Raw genomic sequence first — 25,263 nt, forward strand, 5'->3', positions numbered from 1 at the left:
AATAATGCAGTCAGCAGGTGCTTCACACGTAATACAGTCCATATATCTATGGAGGGTATCGCATGAAGTCCTTAATGGACTCCTTAGCCCAGCCCGCCATTGTCAAAAGCGCGCCAAACCGTTCTGCGCGCTTCAGACCGCACATTTCATCGTACAATTCCTGCACGCGCTCTTTTAACCGGTCTATCTCTTCCCTTTGCATTTCTATGGTGTCTCTTTTATCTTTTGCGTCGCCGGCAATTCTTCTTACTGCTTCCACTGGTTCCATCTATATATAAATGGGGTTCATTAGATATAAATGAACCCGAATCACATGCCTTGCAATGCTCTTATCGTAGGACCCACCGGCTGCGGAAAGACCCAGTTCATCGTGGAGCAGCTATTAGGACCCTTTAGATACCGCTTTGACTACATAGTGCTGCTTTGTCCCACCTACGTGAACAACCGCACCTGGACGGGTATAGGAGTGAAAGATGACGACTTCTTCGTAGATATCTTAGATCCTAACGAGTTATCCAGCCATTTGAAGTTCTGGCACAAGCAATTCCCTAAAGATACACAGACGCTCCTCATATTGGATGACATTGCCTGTGGGGACGACGTAAAAAGGCGCACCTCCGAATTAGTGAAGCTCGCCTTTAGCGGCAGACATGACAACATTAGCGTTTGGTTGCTTTCCCAGCAGCTTACCAGCGTCTCTAAGCCCTTTAGGGAAAACATAGGCTCTCTCGTAGTATTTTATACTCCGAGCAAGTCTGACCTGGAAACCATTTTAAGCGACTACGGCGGTGAGATAAGCAAGGACCAGTTGCATGAATACATGCGGCATTTAAAAACGCACCAACATTCCAAGATGATCTTCTCTTTGAGGTTTCCCTACACGGTTGGAATCTATGATTCCTAATGTATATGGACATTGAGCAGCTCATAGATGAAGTCCCCACACAGTTAAGTGAACAACTTAACATCCTGGTGTCTTCTGGGAAGTGCAAAGAAATGATAGGCAAGGAACTTACCCATGAGCAGGTTAATAAGCTGTCGGAAGAGGAGGTTAAGAAGTTCCATAAGAGGTACGAGGCTGCCCTTGCAAGTAAGACCACGGACGCCGTAGCAGACTCCGCTATCCGACTTGCCACTAAATTGCTTGGACTTGCGCTGCCCATAGACGACGTGGAGCAACTGCGGAAGGACATAAGCGAGGACTATGTTATCGCCCAAGAACTTAAGATAACCTGTGGGTGGTTGTCTTTGAAGTGCGGTAAGTTAATGGCAGTCGCCTCTGCGGCACTTCACGTAGCTCAGCACGTCGACTTGAAGGAGGTACTGGTGTCTTGGAAGGACTTCAAGAAGGACAGAGAAGTCGAAAAGGTCTTCCAGGCAGCACTTGCTGAGGTACCTGATCAAGTCGCCTCAAGTACCTAGTCAAGTCGTTGTCAAGTCACCTCAAGTACTTAGTCAAGTCGTTGTCAAGTCACCTCAAGTACTTAGTCAAGTCGTTGTCAAGTCACCTCAAGTACTTAGTCAAGTCGTCCTTAAGTCATTCTCAAGTACTTAGTCAAGTCGTTGTCAAGTCATTGCCAAGTCATTGTCAAGTCGTCATCAAGTTACTTGTCAAGTCCTTCAAGTCCCTTAATATAAGATGAGTGACACCGAAGAACAACCACCCGTAGAAGATACCAAGATTACCAAGGCTAAATCTCCGGGCAGAGTCGCTGCCGGAAAGAAGCTCGCGGAGATGAATAAAAAGAACAAAGCCAAAAAAGAAGAAAAGGTGGAGGAAGAGGAATCCTTTATCAATCCTGGGTACGTCATTGGCGCGATAGGAATTGCTATAGCAGCAGGCAGCCTCTACTTACAATGGCGGGCTACGAAGCCAAAAGTAAAGTGGGAGGTCGCAACATATCGCGCACCTGTGGAGGTTAGAAAAAGTAAGATCCCTGAAATGGAATAACCTTCTCGCTTTGTAATATAATGTCGACCGCGTTGTTGAAAACTGTTGAAGAAGCAGCTATCATTACTTCCATCGTTGCGGGTATTGGTTGGGTAGGTAAGAAAGTGCTCAAAGAAGACTTTACTGAAGACCCAAGCAAGAGCTTCGCTAATTTTGCTAAGATGACCGCTGCCGTAGGCGGGGCTATCATGGTAAAGGATTACCTACGGAAGGAAAAGTACCTACCTAATGTATAATGGTTAGCTTAGTCGCAGGTGGAGTCATTGCAGCTTTAGCATTTACAGGGGCTAATTATGGTGGTCAGTATTTGGATAGATTAGTTAGAGGTGATCGCAGCGGAGATTTGGCCGCCGAAAGGAAGAGACACGACTTAGCGCTGGAGAAATATCAGCGAGACGTGGCAGCTTGGAATGAAAAAAGACAAGCTTACAGGGATTGGTTGGATAAGAACTACCAAGAAAAGATGCAGGCGGATAAGAACTTTGAAAACACAGACTACGCCTTCAAACTTTATGCGCAAGCACACCCCGACTTTAGAATGAAAAAGCCTCAGTTCAAGAATTACTACCAGCCTTCTAAGAAACAAAAAGATAGTGAGTTGGTCTTCGTAGGAGTCGCAGGGCTGGCCGGAGGCGTAGCTTTGGCGTATCTGCTCTAACGAAGGAAACTGTGTTTCCTGAAATATATGATCGTCTTTTTGGAAAGCGACAAGAATGACTTTACCACTTATCTGAATCCCCCCATCAAAGCCCATAAGGTTAGGTTCATAAGTTGCTCTTTGTACAATTCTTGGTATAACCTGATTAGGGGCATAGTCACTGAGCATACAGGAGGATCTAACTATCAAGCCGTATTGCTGCCCGATGGACATTACACACCAATCACACTGGCCAAGGAATTAGCAAAACACGGTTATACTCTCACCACAGGATTGCCGCACGAAATGACCCTCAAACATAATATGTCAAATTATTCAATGACTTTTGGAAAGTCTGACCCATTGGGATCTTTATTATGTGCTTCAGGCAAGACGATTACCAACACAGCCATACCTGTGAAATGGAAAGTCGCATCCTCTTACGAAGTCTATTGCGATTTAGTCCATAGTTACAACAATGGAGAAAAGTCTTCTCTTATGTCCAAGTTTCTGCCCAAAGGTAATCCATTTGACCCAGTAGAATACACTCCCATTTCTTTGAGCTATGACTTATCTAATTTGGTAGAAAGCATAAACATCACCATTAAAGTGGACGGAAAGACGGTGGATTTTAACGGACGTAAGATCAATCTTGTTTTGGAATTCATATAATGGGCCGCGTAGAGGACAAACTTAAAAGGATTTACTATGGGCCGGAAGGCTATTGGAGAGGAGCGTCAGCTATCAAGAAACTCGCGACCGCGGCCAGGGTATCAGACGAAACGGCTAAGAACTGGTTGAAAAAACAAACCCTCTGGCAGGTTTATCTTCCCGTGCCCAAGTACATTCCCAGGCCCAGCTTTACCGTAAATACCCCCAATGAAGTTCATCAGGCGGATTTGCTTTTCTTGCCGCACGACAAGGTGAGAAAGAAGACCTATAGGTACGCTTTGACCGTAGTTGATATCGCAAGCAGATATAAGGACGCCGAACCCATAACCAGCAAGGATTCTGGGGAAGTCGCAGAAGCCCTAGGTAGGATTTATAAGCGCGTCTTGAAATGGCCTAAGCTGCTGCAAGTGGATGCGGGGACAGAGTTCATGGGCGTGGTTACTAAGACCCTGAAAGACCACGACACTAAGATTAGAAGAGCTAAAGCAGAGTACCACAGGGGTCAAAGCATTGTCGAAAGATTCAATAAGACCCTGGCCGAGCGTCTCTTTGGGTACCAGTATTGGAAAGAGCTGGAAGATCCCTCCAAACGCAATAGGAAATGGACTCAGAGGCTCCCCCAGGTCGTCGCGGCTTTGAACAACGAGGCGGCCAGGGCTACGGGAATAAAACCCAAGGATGCCATAAAAAAGAAACACGTGGAACACAAGTCCTACGTCAGAAGTTCGAGGGCGGTCTTCCCCCATGAAAAAAAATTAGGTAATGTCACAGTCCGATATCTCTACGGACCGGGTGAATTAGAAGGAGGATCCAAAAGAGCTACGGATCCTAATTGGTCTTTGGAAACTTACCAGATCCGAAGCGTAATAGCTAAGAAGGGTCAGCCCATCTTGTATTATCTTCACGATGGCCCCACACGTGGGTTCGTCATGGAAGAACTGCTTATCGTGTGATGTCCGAATGCTATCGTATGCACTCCGTCATCACACATCCATCGCTTACCGTCAAATGCAGACAGTGACACCTTCTCCTGCGTGACGTTATGTATCTGATGACCATAGCTGCGCAGGCTGTTCATCTTATGCCGCTGTTCCTTGCGTGTTCGTAATACGTTGAGGTAGGACTCGTGCGTAATGTCCTTCTTAACCACGTATTTTTTTACGCCTTTAGCTTTCTTTTCTACACCGTCCAGCTTTAGCACGCTGTACATCTTTGGTTTCAGACCCACGTACTCTACTATGGGTTTTCCTAACATTTCGTCTTTCATCTTCCCAATTACCTTCTTATTCTTCGCAGAGTAAAGGAAGTGCTCCTTCGGGTAACCGCTGGTGTCGTACTCGTCTATGTCGGGGAGGCAGTCTTCGTAAACGTCTTCCGTTTGCACTTCTAGAATTAGGGAGTCGGTGTCTGTGTACAGGAGGCGACAGCGGTCTCCGTACTTTGGCTTAAGCTTATCGTAGTAGAACTCGTACATAAGCAGCTTCGATAGATCCAGCACCGTAAAGCCTGTGTAAACGGGCTTGTTTAGTAAGAGGTTTGCCCTTTTCATGTGAATCACGTAGAAGTTCAGCATTTCTACGTATCTAACGAAGCCTGGCTGTGACACGTATGCTTCTGCTTCCTCTTTGGTGCTGACTATTTTTACGCTTACGCGCTTGCGGATGTTCTCCATTGTCTTTCCGAACACGCTGTTGTTCATCAGTTTGAAGAGGTTTTTCTCGAAGTCATTTTTCGCTGCGGTACGCTTTTGCGTGTTAAAGTCAATGTAGGGGCGCATCCAGGGTTCCTGCGTGAATTTTAGGACTCTGTGGATCTTCTCTACGCGCATTCCGTGTCGCACGTAGAACTGCAGGTTGCGGTAATGTACCACATACTTCTTCTTATCCATCAGGTTCATAGTTAGTTTCCTGTACGGTTTGTAACCAGGGCACATTTGCTTTTGCAGCGGACTTAGCTGCTTAAATGGTATCTCTATCGCTTCTGGTGCTAAGGGGAACTCATTGTGTTCGTCGTGCAGGCGCTCTGGGTACTCCAGATCCACTTCTAAGACGTAACCCTTGTCTTCCTCCTTTCCTACCTGCATGTAGAAGTCTATCGGCTTCACTGGATCCCATTCGAAGTCTCTCACAGGTAGGTACTGTGACATTGCCCAACCATAAAGGTTATTCGCATCCAGGTAGTAAATGTATGTGGTTGGTTTCTCTGGGTCGTGCTCTACTAAGGGGTTGTTTGCGCGGGCGTAACGTCGGCTGGGTCCGCATACGCCGCCACGAATACCGTCTTCCATAAACCGATACATGTCGTACTCCGTTAGGAGATCCAACTGCGCATTTGTTTTCTTTAACAAAGCACTCCAGCTGAGCCCAGGAGCCGTGTAGAAATTAGCGGGATCCAATCCGTAATATTCCATAGCCATCTTTCTGAAGCTTTGGAAAACATCTGCGAGCAGCACTACGTCAGACCTTAGGTAGATGTCGTGGTAGTCCCCCATGTTCTCACAGGAGTACTTTTCCCACACGTCTAACGCATGCTGGTACTCCTCATCCTTTATACCAGACTCGTTTAGGGTGCTGTAGAAGCGATCTTTGGGTGGTAGGGGTTCTTTGAATCGATCCCAGGAGTCCATGTATTCGTATGGGTAGACTCCTTTCCTTTCCGCGCCGTATTGACTGGAAATGGGAAAGTTGGTGTTATACTTTACGAGGTTTGCTAAGGAGTCCGCCATAAACTGCTGCGAATCTAAGAACTTTAGCTTACCCACAGTTACGGACATGTAGCGCTCTTTGTTGTTGGGTATGCATTTGACGTCGGAGCCGTCTGTTCCTTGTAGTAGCAAATGGGAGTCATAACCGCGGAGGTTGTGAAAGAACACCGGAATCTCCATGTCTGGATTTACTTTGAAGTTTATATTGCATTTCCAATGAGCCGCTCCTCTGTATTTACCCGTGATGTGGCAGTGATCCCTAACCTTATCCACATAGAAATCCTCAACAAATGCTTTGTGACAGTGAATGCAGTGCGTGGAGGGCGTTCCCGGCTTCTCACCTTTCTTAGCATACTTCCCGCATTTAAAATGAGCTTCTCCTAGATACTTTCCATCTTCATCCCACGCTTTCTTGGCTCGTCTTCCAAACTGAAGAAGCGTATGTTGGCAAATGTAGCATTTTTTTGCCTTGTTAAAAGCCTCCTGGTTCTCTTTGGTAAATTCCATCTTCTTTGGACATCTTAATTGTTCTCTAATCTCTCCCTCCTCTTCTCGCAATGCTTCTAGAAACTCATTAGCTGCGTTCTTACCTCGGTAAATCACAGGAGGGTTTGCTTTACCGTCTGATCTGACTACTATGTAACCAAAGGAGCCGATCTCGTGTAATCCTACCTTATTCGTGGCGCCACGTTTCTGCTCTTCCTTAGTTATCAACGCTTCGAAGTCTGCATATATCACGTAAGGCACTTGCATCTGCTTTTGATGGTCTGCGTATGAAAGCTCTTTGTTGGTGGGCATCTGGATCCGTTGCGCCACTTCTTCGACTCCGCGGCAGATCTCATCGTGTTTCTTTAGGGCATTTAAGGATGTAAATGACAGCAAGCAGCAGTCGCAGAAGTACTTTTTGCCTTTGTGCTTAGTATGTCTGTAGAATAGTCTGCTAATGTGTTTAACCCATGAGTAGTGTCCGCCGTGGTAGAATAAATGTACGCGCTCTCCTTTACTTTTTGACAGAACTAACGGTACTATCGTCTGCTCTCTGACTCCGTAAACGTTAATTGCTAGATCGTTTATTTCCTCAAATATGGGGATGTCTATCAACTGCATGGGAAATTCCACACCATCCCACTCTAAATCGTCTGTGGGATACTTACTTGTCCTACAGGGATCCTTCTCTGCTGGATACAGTGCAGACCTGATTGCCCACATAAAGCATCGATTGTCTTCATTCTTCACGTTTACAATAGCCTTCTTCCTTTCTACCCACGTTGGTAGCGGTACGTAACTCCCCCCTCGTATGGGTACGTACCTGGCTATACTTATCTCTATTCCTTCAACCTCCTCTACTGTCCAACCCGATCCTTCTTTCGTGTAGTTAGACAGCGACTCCATTATTGCTTCTAAGGCTTCACTGAGTGCCCTATCCAGATTCGTGGATTCTAATATCACTAACGACTTCGATCGCAACATTGCTGTCGTCATTACCTCGTCTTTTGATAAACTTACTTCTACCATTATGCTCGCTTTCAGGGCTCCTAATTCTTCTATACCTTTTCGGAGAGTCCTTTTAACCTTCCTTTCTGACTGACGCCAAAACTGTCTAACGTCAATCTCACCGTTACCGGGTATTGACACCGTGCTGAAGTTGCTTTGGGATTCCATCTATATAATAGGAAATATTTTATACCTAATACCAAGCACTTTTTAAGTCGTCGTAGTCGTACTCACAGTCCTGACAATGCCAAAACAATTTAACCTTAGTCTCAAACTTCTTACCACATCCACAATCATAACTGCTCATACACTTCGTCTTCATTTTCAAATGCTTTTTCAAATCCGCTTCTTTCTTAAAAGTTCTCTTACAATCTTCGCACTCCATATATAGACTAACATATTTGCGCTGTTGCCCCCAACCACACTTGGAGTGGGTTGTTTCCGTAGGTGGATTTTTGACGCGGGTCTTACCCCGTGTTGAGATTGCGCTGGAACCCCCATTCCCTATACTACTCGTCATACAGGGCGAGGAATTCACCCATCTGCGCTCGTATGGTAAGAAGAATGGGAGGTGGGAGTTCGACATTGAAAGGAGGGTCACTCCATCTCCTCTTTGTAGTTAAGCGCGTCTGCTAAAGTCCGCTGCGCTTTAGGATCCGCGGAGCACCAATGCCCCACAAAGGATTCTTCGGGGAATACCTTGCCACAATGAAGGCAGGTGTATTTTTTCTCCTCACGAATTGCGGGGGTTTCAGGGATTATGCAGTCGCTTGGTAGTTCGCATGTAATACAGTCCATATATTGAAAGGGCGATTAGGAATCCTCCAAAGAATGCGGCTGCGTAGGCTAGCATATACCTTTAAAAGGGGTCCTTATTTTTATTGTTGATTGTTAACAAACAACAAGAAAAATAAGATCAGGATTTGAGACTCTTTGCGCAAACCCTGCTTTACTATTAAAGGCCCCAAGAAATGCTATTGCGTATCATATATTTCAAGAGTGTCTCAGAATGTTGACAATAAGGTTAAGTCTTTGTTAAGACACCCCGGAAACTATTTCAAAAGTGTCTCAGAATGTTGACGTTTAGGTTAAATCTTTGTTAAGACAGTTGAAGATATGTTCCTCTTCTCTGACACAACCACAACGATCGCACTCCTGCCTCCAATACTCCCTTTTAGTCCACGGAACGCCTTCGGCGCGTTCAAAAGAGGGGAAAGTACGGACTATCTTCTTATGGTAATCTATGCGATTCCTTAAGTAATCCTCTTTATTCGGGCAGCGACACATCAAATCCGCACATTGGTAGCAATCCACGCCTTCCAAGTCGTAAGCGCGGGAGAGAAACCTATAATCATGCGTTCTCCGGTGCGTCTGTAAACGTTGACGACTACTAAGTATCTTATTACAGAAACTACACTGTCTGGTTCGATTACAGACGCCCCTTTTCAGATGCTGCTGCATTTCGAAGGTGTTGGGGAATTCCTTATTACAGTCCTTACAAAGCCCACATATGCGTTTATCCTGATGTTGTTGCATCTTTTGAACGGTGCTGAATTCCTTACCACAATCCTTACAAACCTTACTAATTGGCTTCTTTGTGCAAACGCCACGACGAACGTGGTATTGTAGTCTTTGTTTGGTGCTGAACACCTTTTTACACATCAAACAGTCCATATATACTTAACTGTATCTTAGCCTCCATTTAACATCCTTAACAAAGATTTAACCTTATTGTCAACATTCTAAGGCACTTTTTAAATAGCATATACTTAACAAAGATTTAACCTTATTGTTAACATTCTAAGACACTTTTTAAATAGTTTCTGTGGTGTCTTAACAAAGATTTAACCTTATTGTTAACATTCTAAGACACTTTTTAAATAGTTTCCAGGCATCCTTAACAAAGATTTAACCTTATTGTCAACATTCTAAGACACTTTTTAAATAGTTTCTGTGGTGTCTTAACAAAGATTTAACCTTATTGTCAACATTCTAAGACACTCTTTGAAATAGTTTCTGTGGTGTCTTAACAAAGATTTAACCTTATTGTCAACATTCTGAGACACTCTTTGAAATAGTTTCCAGGCATCCTTAACAAAGATTTAACCTTATTGTTAACATTCTACAGGGGAAATCGCATGAAGTCCTTAACGGACTCCTTAGCCCACGTTGCCATAGTTATCAGCGCACCAAACCGTTCTGCGCGCTTCAGACCGCACATTTCATCGTACAATTCCTGCACGCGCTCTTTCAGCCGATCGATCTCCTCCCTTTGCATTTCTATGGTGTCTCTTTTATCTTTTGCGTCGCCGGCAATCCTTCTTACTGCGTCCACTGGGTCCATCGTATATATAATGGATCCGAACCATATTCCCTGCAATGCTCTGATAGTAGGACCCACCGGCTGCGGAAAGACCCAGTTCGTCGTGGAGCAGCTATTAGGACCCTTTAGATACCGCTTCGACTACATTGTGCTATTATGCCCCACCTACGTGAATAACCGCACCTGGACGGGCATAGGAGTGAAAGACGACGACTTCTTTGTGGACATACTGGATCCTAACGAGTTATCCAGCCATCTTAAGTTCTGGCATAAGCAATTCCCTAAAGATACGCAAACCTTGCTCATACTGGATGACATCGCCTGCGGGGACGACGTAAAAAGACGCACCTCCGAGCTCGTTAAGCTCGCCTTCAGCGGTAGACACGACAATATCAGCGTTTGGTTGCTCTCGCAGCAGCTTACCAGCGTCTCTAAGCCCTTCAGGGAAAACATAGGATCGCTTGTCGTATTTTATACGCCGAGCAAGTCTGACCTGGAAACCATCTAGCAGCAGTAAGGGGGACACGCGAATCGCCGGCAGAGGCAAAATAGACCCCCGGCCCCCCCTGGGCTTTTTCGGGTTTGGCAAGGCCCTACAGGGGGTCTTGCGCGATCCGGTGGCAGCGCGAAAAGTCCCTTACTGCTGCTGTGTTGGGTACCGTAAACGGAGGTAAAAATATCTTATAAATATACGATGCACGAATGTAAGAAGTTCGTTAACGACTTTTGCATAATTTGTCTAAGACCTAAAGTTATCGTACCTAAGCCAGAACCCTTTTGGTGTTGTGGTAAAAAACTGCAAATAGAAGACGACACGTCAGCACAGTGTTACGAGTGTGGTAAGAATATTCGTAATGCCGTACCAAATGCTACCAAAGAGCAATATTACGCCAATGGAGGTCGTAAGAAGACCCCATACAAAAGAATAAAATACTTCCGAGACTGGATGAGTCATATCCAAGGTTATCGACCGGTATATTTAGACACCGAAGTAAAGAAGAAAATCATAGACCACTTAGAAGAGCCAACCCCGCAAAGTCTACGGAAGACATTGAAAAAATTAAAACTAGGGAAATATTACAAAGCTATTCCCTATCTTTTGTCTGAAATTACCGGTAAGTCTATTCCCGAGGTTTCTGATATGAGCAGAGCCGAGTGGATGTTTTGTCGGCTGAATAAGAATATTCCTTATTACCCTGACGTAATTTACGAAATATTTTACAAAATTGACTCCAACCACCCCCTATTAGGATGGATTCCGAGAAGATGAAATGTGCAGTCGAAATCCCCCTACGTTCTTTTCAAAGCAGATGTCTACTGAGCGAGTTTTCTTTGGAGCTCCTCCTTTGCCTCCTGGTAGATCTTTTTGCGAGATTCCTCGGAAAGATCTTTCACGATGGTTTTTTTATTACCCGACTTTAATTCGCCGTATTTCTTTTCCTCCGCGAGGATCAAAGAGAACTCCGTGTCGTCTATGCGGCGGTCCCGCAAAGCCTGAGACACCAAGTCGGCGATGGTGTTAGCCTTTGCTTTTGCTAGGGCTATGTGAGTGTCGTGCTTGGATATCTTACAGGACAATTGCTTTATAATGCCTGTCGTAACAGCGGAAACGATGCCGCAAATGGCCCCAACGCTGGCCAAAGGAACGCCAACGACTATTCCAGGTCCGGTGAGTGAGGTAGCAACGCCGGTGCCTGTTAACGCCACGGACATGGAGCCGGAAGTTATCGCGATTTTATGTAGCGTGCTTCGGGCTCTGGCGTACTTTTTTCTAACCTCTTCGTAGTGTTTTGCCTGCCCTTCCAAGTAAGCCAGGATTAAGTTTGCTTTATTGAGCCTGAAGTTTTCGGCATTCATTTCGTTAGGTTCCTTAGGAAGTTCAGGATAAAGTGGAGGTGCTGATGGTATAACATCCATTATATATACTAATGTACGACGCTTTTGGGAATGATATTGAGGAGCAGCCACATCACGACAACTGGGATTACTGGAATTGGAGAGCATTTAGGAAGATGTTTCCGCATGCAGACCCCAGTAAGTTCGAAAGGAGACCCGATGGGATTTACTATAACGGCTCTAGGATGTACAGCAATGAGGATTTGAAACCTACGCTGGTTAATCAAATAGACGATCAACTGAAGCATTCGCCAACGCCAACGCATGTTGAACCCGGTTGGTCAAAGGAATTATTGCTGGGCAGCAGTACTTATCCGATACCCGCGGTTTCATTTGATGAACATCCAAGTTTGGATTTGACATTGAACATGCGGATCTCTAACAACCATTCCTTTCCGTTAAAGGTGCGAGATATCTTCAAAAACGTGCCCATTAATCATACCACCGCAAAAGAAGCCCACGAATGGTTAAGTGGTCCTAACATGCGTTATTGGCCGCAGCAATTGAACTTCGCAGTTTGGTGTGCCACCAGCGGCTGCGGTGTAAGCGCGAACTTGATGAAGAATTCGATATTTATGTTTCACTTCCACTTTACCGTCCGAAGAATACTGCATGAGATGGGTGTTATTGCGCTGCCGGGAGATGCCACGTTTTATCTAAGAGATAACAAATACAGCGTGCCGGCTTATAACAGACTTTGTAAGGAGTTTGGCGTTGTAGGGAAGGATTTCCGATGCACTGCCGGCGCTAACAATGGTCTGGGACATATTTGGGCTTATTGGGGGATTGGTGGGCACGAGCTAAGCGATAAGGAAGTGCATACGCTGCGGTTGCAGTGGGACACTGGGTATCACAAAGAAACTCACGACAGTAGCACCTTCTTCGAGCCAAATGCCAAAACCACTAAGGAAGTCAGAGACGGACCTCTGTTCAAAGACGAGGGCGGTAAGTATGCAGGGGCCAATCCACTGATTATCAAAATTACCAACGACGAGCAAACAAAGCAATATCTTAATTTCATACCCCCAGAAGGTAAAGGACTAACCAAAGCCGGCCTTGCCCGTTTGAACCGCAGCATAGAAGCTTACGTTTATTCTATCCTTGGAGCCCAAGTAAATACCCGATCAAGCATAGTGGGGAATACCGGCGCCGCAGAAGAGACGCGAGCCGAAGCCTTGATCTTATTCGAAAGTTCGATCTTGGAGGGCGACATTAGCAAGGGCGTACAGCGTTACCAGCTAGCCATACAAAATTCTAAGGCCCGACTGGACTACGCAGTAGCCCCGGGTTGTTGGTTAATGCCCAGTAATTTATCTATAAATACTGGCTCTGTAGTAGGATACAACAACAAACTTCAACGAGCTACTAAGGACATGAAGTTTGGGGTGAATGACGTGAACTCCGACACCATTAGGAGGCACTTTGTTGAACAGCCTAAAAAAGTGCACCATACGCAACCACCTAAGAAAGTGCAGCCAGTATACCGAGCGCCTAAGAAAGAAGAGGAATATGACCACAACTTACTAAAAGCCGGTATAGTAGTTGCGGGCATTGGTCTGAGCTATTATATATGGCGATGAATAACCCCTACGTAGCTGGAGTAGATTGTGTCTATACGACTTACACAGGCGAGAAAAAATACACCCAACCATCTTGGGTTGATGTCACCGGGATGTCCGTGGATTTGAATTACTCGGGAAAGAAGTTGATCCTTTGTAGTATTTGCCTTTGCGCCGTGAGTCATGCTAACGTGGGCTTTCGTTTTTGCGACGATAATGGCATACTACAGCCCATGCGCGTAAAGACGAACAACAGGGAGCCTGCGCATTTCTCCGTAGAGCCGCCAGCGAATAGCGCTGAGAATTTATCGGTTTGGACTCTTCACATGGTTGCCGATTGCCACGGAAAGGTAAAGCTGCAAATGCGTATAGACGACACGGGAAGCGTCTGCATAAACAGCATAGAAAATCAAAGGGATGAGATTTACAATCACAAGGTTATTAGCACTCTTACGGTATTAAGTCTATAGACCTGAAATATATGAACCCACATAAGAAAGAAGAATTTTGCTCACATCTTATGGAGGAGAAGCGCTGCTTACAACAGCAATGGTACGATACCGGACTGCAGGTGAAGGTTGGAGGTTTAGGGCTGCTCATGTGCACCATTTGCATTAACACGGAGGCCTCATGTAATGTTGGGTTTAAAATTGTCGATGAGAACGACCAACCATTACTACCTTTTAGAAAAAAAGATAATAATAGGAACCCAGTTCATTTTTCGGCGGAGCCCTATGGAATTTCCCAAGAAAACCTAGCGCCCGTAACTTTTCATATGATAGTCAATTGTCAATATGCGAAGCTTTATGTTCTTCCCAATGACGTCGCCAACCTTCGCATAAATGCCGCTCCAACGGTAGGTCCTTCGTCGGATGCTACTTGGAATCATAAGACCATTAGTACTATGAGCGTATTACCTTTAGTTCCGCATTACCAAGGCGGCGCGAATACTATCTTTACTTATCCCCAGTCGAGAACACCTCGGGCGTCCGACGACGATAAGCCTGACATAACATACAAGGATAAGATCAGCCCTTCATCTTCTTCAGGAGTACCACCCCAATAGCGACGACTAATATCCAAACGTTATTACCCACGAACTTCAACAGTTCGCCGCCGGTTCTTAATACCAGGCTTAAAACGCTACCAAGCAAGCCCGGAATGCTTGCTGCCATTTTTTTACCTAAGTCCGTTAGCCCATTGCCTAATTTCTTTACGCCCGCGCCCGTAGCCTTAAGTGTGCTAAGGATGACTCCTACTACGCTCGAAATAGCGACCGCAAATGCCAGCGGAACGCCATACTTCAAAAGGGCTCTTTTTATCTTTTCCTTGGTGGTAAGCCCCAGCTCCTTTTCCTTACCTTCTATTTGCGTTTGTAATTCCGCAACTCTTTCTTGGAGGGTTTCTACTTTCTTTTGGGCTGCTTCCCTTTCTTCTTCAGGGCGAGTTTGATCTTCGATTATTACTCGCTGTCGATCTATTTCGTACTCCAAGTCTTCGACGGCCTGTTGAAGTTGCCGTATTTGTTCCTCCGCCACTGCCTTGTCCAGCATTACTTGTCTTTCTCTGTCAACAGACTCCATTAATTCTTGTCCTAAGCGCTGTAGTTCCGTGTCTTTCCCCGCCGCTTCATTCAAAGCAGCCCTTAGCTGATTCCTTGCGTCGCTTTTTTCGTCCAACGCCTTAGAAAGTCTATTCCTAAAGTCTACGATTTCGTTGGCATGGCTTTTAGTAGTTAGTTCATTTTGTTTAATGAATTCGTCTTCCAATTCTCTTATACGTTCCTGCAATGCTTGGTTTTCCTCTTGGACGGCTTCGAAGCGACTGACGAGACCGCCTTCTTTCTTGGTTACGTCATCAAGTTGTCGCGTAAGGTCATCGATAGTTATGTTATTTTCCTGTATTTCCTTCTTAAGTGCTTCCTTTTCAGCACTTATTTTCTGCAAGTAACTCATTGAGCCTCCGGTCGCAGAGGGAAGTTCTTCAAGTCGTTTAAGTTTTTCCTGGCACTCCTCTTGCAGTCTGATTGCGGATCTGAGGGCAACTTCGCTACCCGGCAGTGAAAGGCGACTAACGAAGACCTTCTTAGCAGCTTTCGTATCCTCTTTAGCTAAAGTGCTTAGCATCGTCAAGTTGGGCGTTCCAAGCGCATTTGTGACTCCTTTTGGAAGCTGGTTGTTAAGCAGGTGGGAATTCTTCCTTTGATACAGGTTGTGCCATTTTTCCCTACCCGATTCTCTAACTTGAGCCTGCCCTTTGTCTCCTATTTGGAAGTCCAAGAGAGCCAGGTTTAGGCTTGGGTATCGCTCTCTTAGGTCCTTGATGAGGTCCGCTATTAAGAGCGACTGTCTGTAAAAATCGAGAATGGTCGGACAACTGTGAAAAATTCAATTTCTCCATACTTTGCCCAAAAGACCCTTATGGTAAACTATTTTCGAAAATAGCATTAAAAAGTTTGGCCGATTTTTATTTTTGACGAAATTGAGAAAAGTTGAAATTCCCGTACGACGGCGTCTGGCGGCCTTCCAAATGGGTGGAAAATGAAGCATTTTTGATGATCGCTCACGACCTGACGAAAGGCCGTTGGAAACTGAAAATCCCACAACTGATTTACCTATGTTTAAGCTATCACCACATATAATTTGAGCTATAAAGACGTTTTATTTATTTTTATTTTCTTACTATGCTGAGGGCAGTTCGGAGCCGCTAGAGAAAACATTGTATTAAGGGCAAATTCAATGCAATAATTCTCCAATGCGCTATACAGTTTTACAGAAAAAATAATTTTCCCTTGAAGCCCAACTATCATAGTTAGTCACCACAAAATTTCTAACTTGGCCCGCTAAAAGCCTTACTTCTAGAGAAAGAGTTCTAAGCACTACTTTGACCTATTGTAACACAATCTCGCACTTGAGCGTTACCGAGATGATAGGCCTTAGCGGCTTCTAAAAAAATGTTCTGTGCTTATAGATGACTGTCGTATTAATTTTTGCTTGTTATTCGACAGCAGAGGTATACGTTTTATAATATTAAGATGATAATATCCGAGAATCTAGGTACTGACCTGCAACAATGGACTACAAGTTACATTCCTACAGTAACGCAATCCAATAACAACAAAGGCCTAATATGATAATTTTGCACAAAACCAATTCAAAAGAGGAAATATTGAAACAAAACTGAATACAGCGAGGTATTTAACTCTGCATATTTGTAATTTGAAACAAATGAACGATTTTAATCGATATTAACGGCAATAATACGTGACAGCCGTTACTTGATAAATGCCGCTGCTGTCTTCAACCAACCTAACAATATTGTCTTTATTTACGAAATTGAAATTCAAAATTATATGAACATGATACATACTGCATTTATCAATAATAAAGGCCAAATGCGATTACTAATATTTTCAAACAAATTTTAAATTAATTGTAAATTTAGTCAGTACGGCTACTGACCTTTGTTTAGCCGTTTGTTAGCTGTTTGTAATCAGTTCCTTAATATCCGTCCCGATTAGTAGATGTGTTATTTGTTTAGCTAATCTTCGAATTCCTATATTATTGTGACAGAGTTAATATTCACGATCAATTTAGCGAAAAACAACCGTGGCTAACAATAATAACAAAGAAAACCGGTGGGGGTGTTGGAGGAGGCGGAAGGTTTGGGGTTAGGGAGAATCTTCAATGTTTATAAAGTAGAACACTGGCAGGTTGCTACCATTTCTTTCAAAAGGGCAACATAGGGCGCTTTCTTTCGGCTGTCCTTTGGATCAGTGAGGTGCAAGTCAAAGTTGTTGCAAATTAATTTCAGAACCGGTAGCTTTAATTTATATAGAGAATCGTCCTTCACCATCGCGCATACGTCGTACTGCTCGTACGCAATGGGATGCCCAATTTGAAAAGATGACAGTATGACTTGTTGGGCGTTGCTGAAGTTGGTCTCCTCTTGAGCAGCAAGAATATCAGCCTCTGAGGAACTCTTTTGCTTCGCTGCTTGTCTGGAGAAAAACGCCTTAATTTGCTGTGCGGTCAAGAATTCTGATACTCTAAACATCCTCTTTCCGTCTGTTCCCACACATTTCCTCATTTCTTTTGACACCGCTTCTGCACTGACCTTATGTCCAGAAGACACACCGACTTTGAACTTTGCAAAGAGAAAAGACCTTTGTTTCTCGTTAAATCGATAAGATTTGGTTGCTTTCTTCAGCGACCATCCCTCTTCAAGTACGGGGTGATTAGCATCCTCCTTATCAGACAAGGTAGGCGTAAGCGTTGGGATGACTCCAACTCCCTCTTCTAAACGTAATGCGTACTTTGTCTTTGCTAAATCTAACAAAGACTGCCTTTCAACCATTTTCTCGCACTTTTCCAGGGATAGGTGACGCTCAAGATTAGAGTACCTGTCATGAAGAGATAATTATGCACCATAAGTTGACGGGTAAAATGAATAAACCGTGAAGCAATTCCTTATAACAAACCTTTGGAAGACTTTTACGCAGCCATCCTCTGGACACGAATACAGGTTGCTTGCTGTTTCTTGTTGTGGGTCAGAAGTGCTTTCTTCAGTCGTTGTAGGCTTGATCGTCTTAGTAGTTCTCACAGCCATTGTTCTAAAGTCTCCTGGGGAGAATTGCGCGTCGAGCCACTGGTAACTGTAATCTATAAATTGTAAAAGAACGAGAAATAAATCGCACACCTTATGCTATAAGTGTAAATCTAAACTATTTTATTACCTTTTCTCAATTGTTTCATTACTACTTTGCCACTGCCAATGCCATACGCTCTCCACGCGAAAAGCTTTCCGTTACGGAACTCGTAATTGTTCAACGTACTAATTCCTGGAATTTTGTGTTCCACGAGGTTGGACTCGTCGACTCTGTCAACTGCAACAACTCTTACTCCAGCAATTCCACCATGTGACAACAGCGCGTCTTTCATCTCCTGGGTTGTTGTAACATCATGTCCCTCGTTGATGTATAATCGAATATGGGACTTGGCGGTCGCAGCCAACCTGTCGGCAGCTCCCTTCCCACCTTGTGGGTCGCTGAAATCGATACCTTGTATTTTGATGCCAGTAGCTTTTTCGATGGTAGGGCAGGAGAGGATCGTAGTGGCGGAGTGGTAGCACCCCGCATTATCTTGACGAAAATAGGCTTTGTTGATCTCGGGGTGCTCGTTCTTTAAGGTCTGGAGAACGTGCTTCATTATGACGACAATAGCAGGGCTGTCCTGGCTGCAAGACTGAATTAGGTGGATGAACGCTTGCCACTGTAGCTCACCTTGTTCTCGGCGATAGACAACGGATATATGCCATGATATCCCCCTTTTCCCGAACCAATCGCTTTGTGATTCTCGATACATATGGGGGATGAACTTCATGGCCCAGTCATTAATTATGAGTACGGTGCTATTGTTGATGGTGTCTAAGATGTCATGTCGTGCTTGGTCTTGACGCACTGACCTTAGCTGGTGGCACTTCCAGGACTGTATTGCATGTTTGGCTGTACCGTGGATGTACAATGCCTCGTCTAACTCGTCGTTGCTTGGAAACGAAACTTCTCTTATTAGTCCTTCTATGTCCTTGATTACACTATCCAGAGCTTCACAATGCTCACAACTCTCGTCATGCTTGTGTTTGCATCGTTTTCGCAGGGTTTTGTCGAAAGGATCGCTTGTAGCATATACGCTGCAATGGTCAGCGATCTGGGATTCCTCGCTGACATGTACCTACGATTTTTAAACAAAGGAAAAAAACACTTGAATAAATAATGTTTTATAAAGGTAGATTTTAAACTTTCAAATAGCAGAAAGTAATCACATACCTTGTAATCCCCTTTAAGGTATAATTTTCCTGCTTTCAAAGCTTCTCTCGATTTTGCTATTTTCTCCTCATCGCAACCAAGGGAAGAAATCATGTCTAAAAGATCAAGAAGGTCTTCAAATGCTTTACCACCTTGTGCGGCAAAATTATCAAGTCCTTGTAATGACTTTCGTACAGAGGCGCTGCATTCATTAAGAATCCGAAGCAATGTTCGGTCACTTAGGGGTACAAAGCTCTTTCTTCACAATACAGCTTATACTGGTTAACGATCCTTTGGGGCACCATGGTTCTGATGACATTGGGTACGGGAATGATTTGGCCTGAGGACAACTTCAAATGTGTTTCTCCAAATGGGAGATCCTGCACTAGGTGTGGACTTGTAACATAACAAAGAAAATGGTCCAACTGTTGTTTGTCTATGCGCAGCCGTGGAGCGTCCTTTTTTGGCACCGATGCTGCTCTACCATACTGTTGTCGATGTAAATTCGCGCTGGTGTAGCGGTATTGTGTTAATCCTGGAATATACTGCAACAATTCTTGAAAGCTTGCGACACCTGTCATTATGGAGAACACCTGTCTGCGCGTATCCCAACTGGTGGCGTTTTTATAGGATTCAGCTAAAGCTTCCAAATAGCTATTATTAGCGGCAGACGAACCAGTTGAAGTCGCTCCTAAAACATTGTAAATGTTCGAGGACTTTTGAAGTTCCTCCCACAAATTGATGGCAGCTCCAGGGTAAATGACATGGAGGACAGAAGAAACTATTTCTGCTGACCGTTGAACATAACGTTGTCTTGTTCTCTCACTTGTTTGATCCCACTGAAGCCAAGGTCTCTCAATTGGTTGTAACTTACACTCCTCAAGAAAAGCATTCAGTCTAAATCTTTGGCCAAGCTCATGATATCCTCTAGATGGGGTACTTTCGGAAGATGTTGTGCTGGTGGTTTCACCTGGCGACAGAAAATAGCTTTCATCTTTAAGCTCAAGCTTCTCCATTTTCTTCGCTAGCTCGTCGCATGAAGAAGCCTGTTTATCGCTCCCCTGCAAAAAAGGTACAACTGTAAGTAATTTGAAATAGCATTAAATCCACTGGCGTAGGGAGGGGGCATGGGAGGCCCGTGCCCCCCGCCAAAAAAAAAGTTTGCTTTCGGCACCAAAATTTAATTAATTCATGCGGGATTCCTGTGGATTTGGCGGGAAAATGGTACATACACGCCCCCCCCCCCCCCCCCCCCCACCCCCCTCCTCATAATCCCAACCTCGCTATGTCCCTGATTAAATCATATATTTCATACGACAAAATACGCATACCTGTTGCACGCTTTCTTCTCCACTACTTTCTTGGTTATCGAAGCCCTCAGTTGCGTCATCCACATGGGATGTTCCTTTGCGAGCAGTTGTGTCAACGAAATCCTTCACTTTATCGGCAAGTTGCTCTTTGCATCTTTTACAAATTACTGTTGATAATAATCAAACATAATATATATAAACGACCCGACTTTGTCAAATGTAGACAATAGACGGAATTGCTGACTAGCAATGCATTATGGGTGTTATAGTCATTCTGATAATACTAAAAAAGTATGCATATTTATAACTCACGTGTTCCTACTGGGATCAATGTTTTCGTTATGAAGAAGATGTACTGTGACTCATTGCTGTTAACACTACGATCTCCTTTTGCAGAGGACTTGTGAGAAGCTACCTCACTTGGAATGGGACACCTCACTTTCCCGCATTTCCAATGAGCACCACAGGCATCCCGGTGGTGTGGACAAATAGTCAAAGACAGATTCGAATCATCTGATTGAAAAACTCCTTCAATTAAAATTAAACACGATTAAAGGTTAGCTTTTGGGGTTGCCGTAGAGTTTCCATGCTAATAGCGTCTCCCGTGGATGAACTCTGCTAGCAGGGAACCGGAAAGTATGAAAGTTATGAAAGAAACAACATCAGTTACCTGCTCTTGCAAGTAGAAGTGTTTGTTCGTCTTTAACAAAATCATCAGCCACTAATTTACAGGTCTTGAGGTGCTGCGTTATGTCTTTGTCACACTCACTCAAAGCAATACACTGTATATTGTCGGTATTCCTCCAGCTTGCTCCACAAGGTGTAGGATCTTGAAGCAAGAGAGAATAACCGCACGAAGCCATTTCACCAACGCAGCAACCAGCTAGCTCGACATCGCGCAATGGTAAGAAAGTTCCCTATTTCACAATATTTGTGGAATGGAGCCGTCAAACATAACACGCGTTTATTTCTTACGACACAAACGAAGCCGCTCGTCTAGACAACTAGCAAGCTTCACGCCTTGGACAATGCAGTAATGACTATAAGATCACACATAACATAAGATATAAAGCTTGTTTAGTAAATATAAATGTGAACAACGTAAATAGTTTCATCGTAACAAACAGCTGTCATTTTTACTCACATTGGATATGGCCTTTGTTATCTATAAATGCAGTATCAATTTTATATAATTTTGAGTTTCAGTTTTGTTTCAATATTTCCTCTTTTGAATTGGTTTTGTGCAAAATTATCATATTAGGCCTTTGTTGTTATTGGATTGCGTTACTGTAGGAATGTAACTTGTAGTCCATTGTTGCAGGTCAGTACCTAGATTCTCGGATATTATCATCTTAATATTATAAAACGTATACCTCTGCTGTCGAATAACAAGCAAAAATTAATACGACAGTCATCTATAAGCACAGAACATTTTTTTAGAAGCCGCTAAGGCCTATCATCTCGGTAACGCTCAAGTGCGAGATTGTGTTACAATAGGTCAAAGTAGTGCTTAGAACTCTTTCTCTAGAAGTAAGGCTTTTAGCGGGCCAAGTTAGAAATTTTGTGGTGACTAACTATGATAGTTGGGCTTCAAGGGAAAATTATTTTTCTGTAAAACTGTATAGCGCATTGGAGAATTATTGCATTGAATTTGCCCTTAATACAATGTTTTCTCTAGCGGCTCCGAACTGCCCTCAGCATAGTAAGAAAATAAAAATAAATAAAACGTCTTTATAGCTCAAATTATATGTGGTGATAGCTTAAACATAGGTAAATCAGTTGTGGGATTTTCAGTTTCCAACGGCCTTTCGTCAGGTCGTGAGCGATCATCAAAAATGCTTCATTTTCCACCCATTTGGAAGGCCGCCAGACGCCGTCGTACGGGAATTTCAACTTTTCTCAATTTCGCCAAAAATAAAAATCGGCCAAACTTTTTAATGCTATTTTCGAAAATAGTTTACCATAAGGGTCTTTTGGGCAAAGTATGGAGAAATTGAATTTTTCACAGTTGTCCGACCATTCTCGATTTTTACAGACAGTCGCTCTTAAGTCCGACCGCACGCCAAGGGATTCCATTTGTAAGTATTCTGGAATGGGCGTGTGGGGGTTCTTAGATCTAAATTTATCTCTTAAGGAACGCATAGCATCGCGGGCCCTGCTGCCATATTTGCGTCTTAGTTTATCGAAGAGACCTCGGGAGTCTACGTTGTCATTAGGAAGTAAAGACTCGTATTCTTCGTCGTTAATGTCGACTTGGCCTTCTTCGGTAAGGGGGTCAAAATCCGTTCCTTCTACTTCCATTATATATGATAAGCTCAAAGTTAAACCCAAACGTATTACCTAAGCAGGTTGGCGGACTGAAAGCAGAACGCACCTTTCACCGGGTTACATTCACACCTTCTAGCGCAAAGCCAGGGGAGACGCTGTACGTAGGCGTGCCCCGCCTAACGGATAACCTAGTATTGGTACCCGGCACCCTGGCGTTAAGGTTTGACCTAGCAATACAACCAAGCACAAAATTAGAAACTTACGTCGTCAATAACGCAGGCAGAAACCTCGTCTCTAAGATGAGAATCAAGTTTGCTGGGGAATCCCTTTTGGACTTAAATAGGTACGATCTGTATACCACCTATAAGGATCTATGGTTAACGGTCTTTGACCGCGCACAAAAGATAGAGCAGGGAATTGGAAGCGTCATTCTTCGTAAGGTCCGCAGTGATACTAAGACACAACCTACGGATTCTGGTGACGCAACGGCAGTAGCAGACGCAAAGCGAATAAAGACCGCCTATGGCATTAAGTATGTTATCCCGCTGGACTTCGAGGTGATTACGAACCATGGCGTGTATTATCCCAGACAGCTATCCGAGTTACAGTTTGAAGTAACCCTAGCGGATACCACAAACATCTTGCAGATGGACGCATCTGGGACAGCACTTACCGGAAGTATTCATCCCTATTCCGTTACCAACTTAGAGCTGCAGTATGAGACCGTGTACAGCGAAGAGCTGGCCCGTAGCGCTGGCATGGAATACAGCTCCGGAAAGGCATTCCTTTACGACCACGTAGTGATGTATAAGACATTTAGCTTCTTGGATAAGACGGATGAGGTTATCAACCAAAGCATTAACCTCCCCCGAAGAAGTCTCACGGGGCTAATGCTGGTGTTTGCTAAACCCTACGAGGCCGGTAAGCGCGACTCCGAGGCCTTTCACAACCCTAACATTACTAACGTCGGCGTGAATATTAACGGCGTTCCAAACAAGGTCTACTCCCAGGGAATAAAGCCTGAAGACATTTACAGAGAGGCCGCGCGCAAGTTTGGCGACCAAATTAACCCTGAGGAATTCTTCAATGATAAGTACGCGCTGTTGATCGACATGCGCACAACGAACGACGAAGACCTACATGGTCAGAGTTTACGTTTAGTAAATACGCAGGATGGCATAACATTGGAGATCAAGCGCACCAAGAATACTGACGCGCAGGACGCTGACAAGATAAACTGCTACGTCTTCGTGGTGTCTGACGCGCAACTGAGCGTAGAAATGAATCAGCTAAAGAGTGTTGCCTATTGAGGCCATAAAAAATATGCTATATATACAATGCTTCGCGTATTTCAAAACAACGAAACCAAACTGCAATGCGTAGTGCAAGGCGACAAACTTTACTTCAAAGCGAAGTCGGTAGCCTCAGCGTTAGATTACGAAAATTCGAGAGACGCGGTTAGGAAACACGTGTCAGAGGAAAATAGGGTAACCCTCGGGTCTATAAAGGGTGTAGCTCAGCGCGACACCCTTAACGAACAGCCACATTCCGTGTATTTAACGGAGGAAGGTCTTTACGAGCTAATATTTGGATCTGAGAAGTTAATTGCTAAGAAGTTCCGTAAATGGGTGTTAGGTGACGTTCTTCCTTCACTAAGGAAAACGGGTAAGTACGAAATAGAACGGCGGTTTGATGGTCCAAACAAGTTGGTATTCAAAATAGAAAATGAGTTTGACCTGCATAAAAAGGTAGTGGACTACATCCGCAGGTTTTACCCCCAAATGCCCGTGACCCCTGGCCTAGGTGAATTACAGGATTCGGATGGAAAGCGTATAAAGTGCTGGTAGAAAGGATATCAACGCGGTCAACCCGACTTAATGATTTTGAATGCACACACCCATTACCGTGGATTCTGCATAGAGCTAAAGACTCCGAAAGGCAACGGCAGGTTATCTGAGGATCAACAACTACTCTTACAGAGGTACAAAGAAAACGGTTATAAAGTAATGATCAGCAGCGACTACGACGAAATCTGCAGGGAGATCACTGCGTATGCTGAACACCTACGAATTCCCTGCAGGTGGTGCTGTAAGGTCTTTAAAACCTCGGAGACTTTGGCAACACACTTAAAGATATTTCATAGAATATATGGACAAGGATAAATTTAACGAGTTAAAGTTCATACAAACACACTGGAGGGATTTGGTGGTGGGGGAGATTTACGAGATAAAGAATTACGTGGTCTTTGAAGACATCGACCGCCTGCGCTTGGTCTTAAAGAATAAAAAAAGAACATACACCCTTTGGGCGCCTGATAGGATAAGGTACGTCATCGAAGGGCAGGATGTTACCCATGTTATGAGTCATGGTAAAAAGGATGGCAGGTGGGTATTTGACGTGGTTAAGTATGAGCCGGAGAGTCCTCTGCATTCGTAAGGACCCGCTGATCCGCGGAGCACCAATGGGATCCTTCAAGAAATACCTTGCCGCAATGAAGGCAGGTGTATTTTTTACGCGGTTTTGGGGGCGTAATGCAATCGGCTGGTAGTTCACACGTAATACAGTCCATATATTGAAAGGGTGATTAGGAATCCTGCGGCTAGCATATACCTTTAAAAGGGGTCCTTATTTTTATTTATTATTATT

At 44.2% G+C, this 25,263-nt stretch overlaps 3 protein-coding genes across 3 annotated transcripts; all 3 read right to left on the reverse strand.

Annotated features, from left to right (window-relative positions):
* Positions 1-15,899: 15,899 nt before the first annotated feature.
* LOC148910342 (uncharacterized) lies at positions 15,900-17,893 on the reverse strand. The gene is made up of 2 exons (XM_089031576.1): positions 17,717-17,893; positions 15,900-17,638 (listed from the first exon to the last, which is right to left on the reverse strand). Exons 1-2 carry the CDS (start codon positions 17,842-17,844, stop codon positions 16,927-16,929), a joined length of 840 nt encoding a protein of 279 aa, XP_088887702.1. The 5' UTR covers positions 17,845-17,893; the 3' UTR covers positions 15,900-16,926.
* A 61-nt stretch (positions 17,894-17,954) lies between these two features.
* LOC148910343 (uncharacterized) lies at positions 17,955-19,513 on the reverse strand. The gene is made up of 2 exons (XM_089032041.1): positions 19,061-19,513; positions 17,955-18,965 (listed from the first exon to the last, which is right to left on the reverse strand). Exons 1-2 carry the CDS (start codon positions 19,151-19,153, stop codon positions 17,955-17,957), a joined length of 1,104 nt encoding a protein of 367 aa, XP_088888167.1. The 5' UTR covers positions 19,154-19,513.
* Positions 19,514-19,930: 417 nt separating this feature from the next.
* On the reverse strand, positions 19,931-21,950 carry LOC148910344 (uncharacterized). The gene is made up of 4 exons (XM_089032081.1): positions 21,020-21,950; positions 20,662-20,877; positions 20,371-20,516; positions 19,931-20,117 (listed from the first exon to the last, which is right to left on the reverse strand). Exons 1-4 carry the CDS (start codon positions 21,210-21,212, stop codon positions 20,064-20,066), a joined length of 609 nt encoding a protein of 202 aa, XP_088888207.1. The 5' UTR covers positions 21,213-21,950; the 3' UTR covers positions 19,931-20,063.
* Between the last annotated feature and the right edge of the window lie 3,313 nt (positions 21,951-25,263).

This window comes from Actinia tenebrosa, unplaced genomic scaffold (genome assembly GCF_029948245.1).
Source record: "Actinia tenebrosa isolate PJP-AT-01 unplaced genomic scaffold, QUT_ActTen_1.0 PGA_scaffold17__23_contigs__length_9995812, whole genome shotgun sequence".
In the NCBI taxonomy this organism is placed as follows: domain Eukaryota; kingdom Metazoa; phylum Cnidaria; class Anthozoa; order Actiniaria; family Actiniidae; genus Actinia; species Actinia tenebrosa.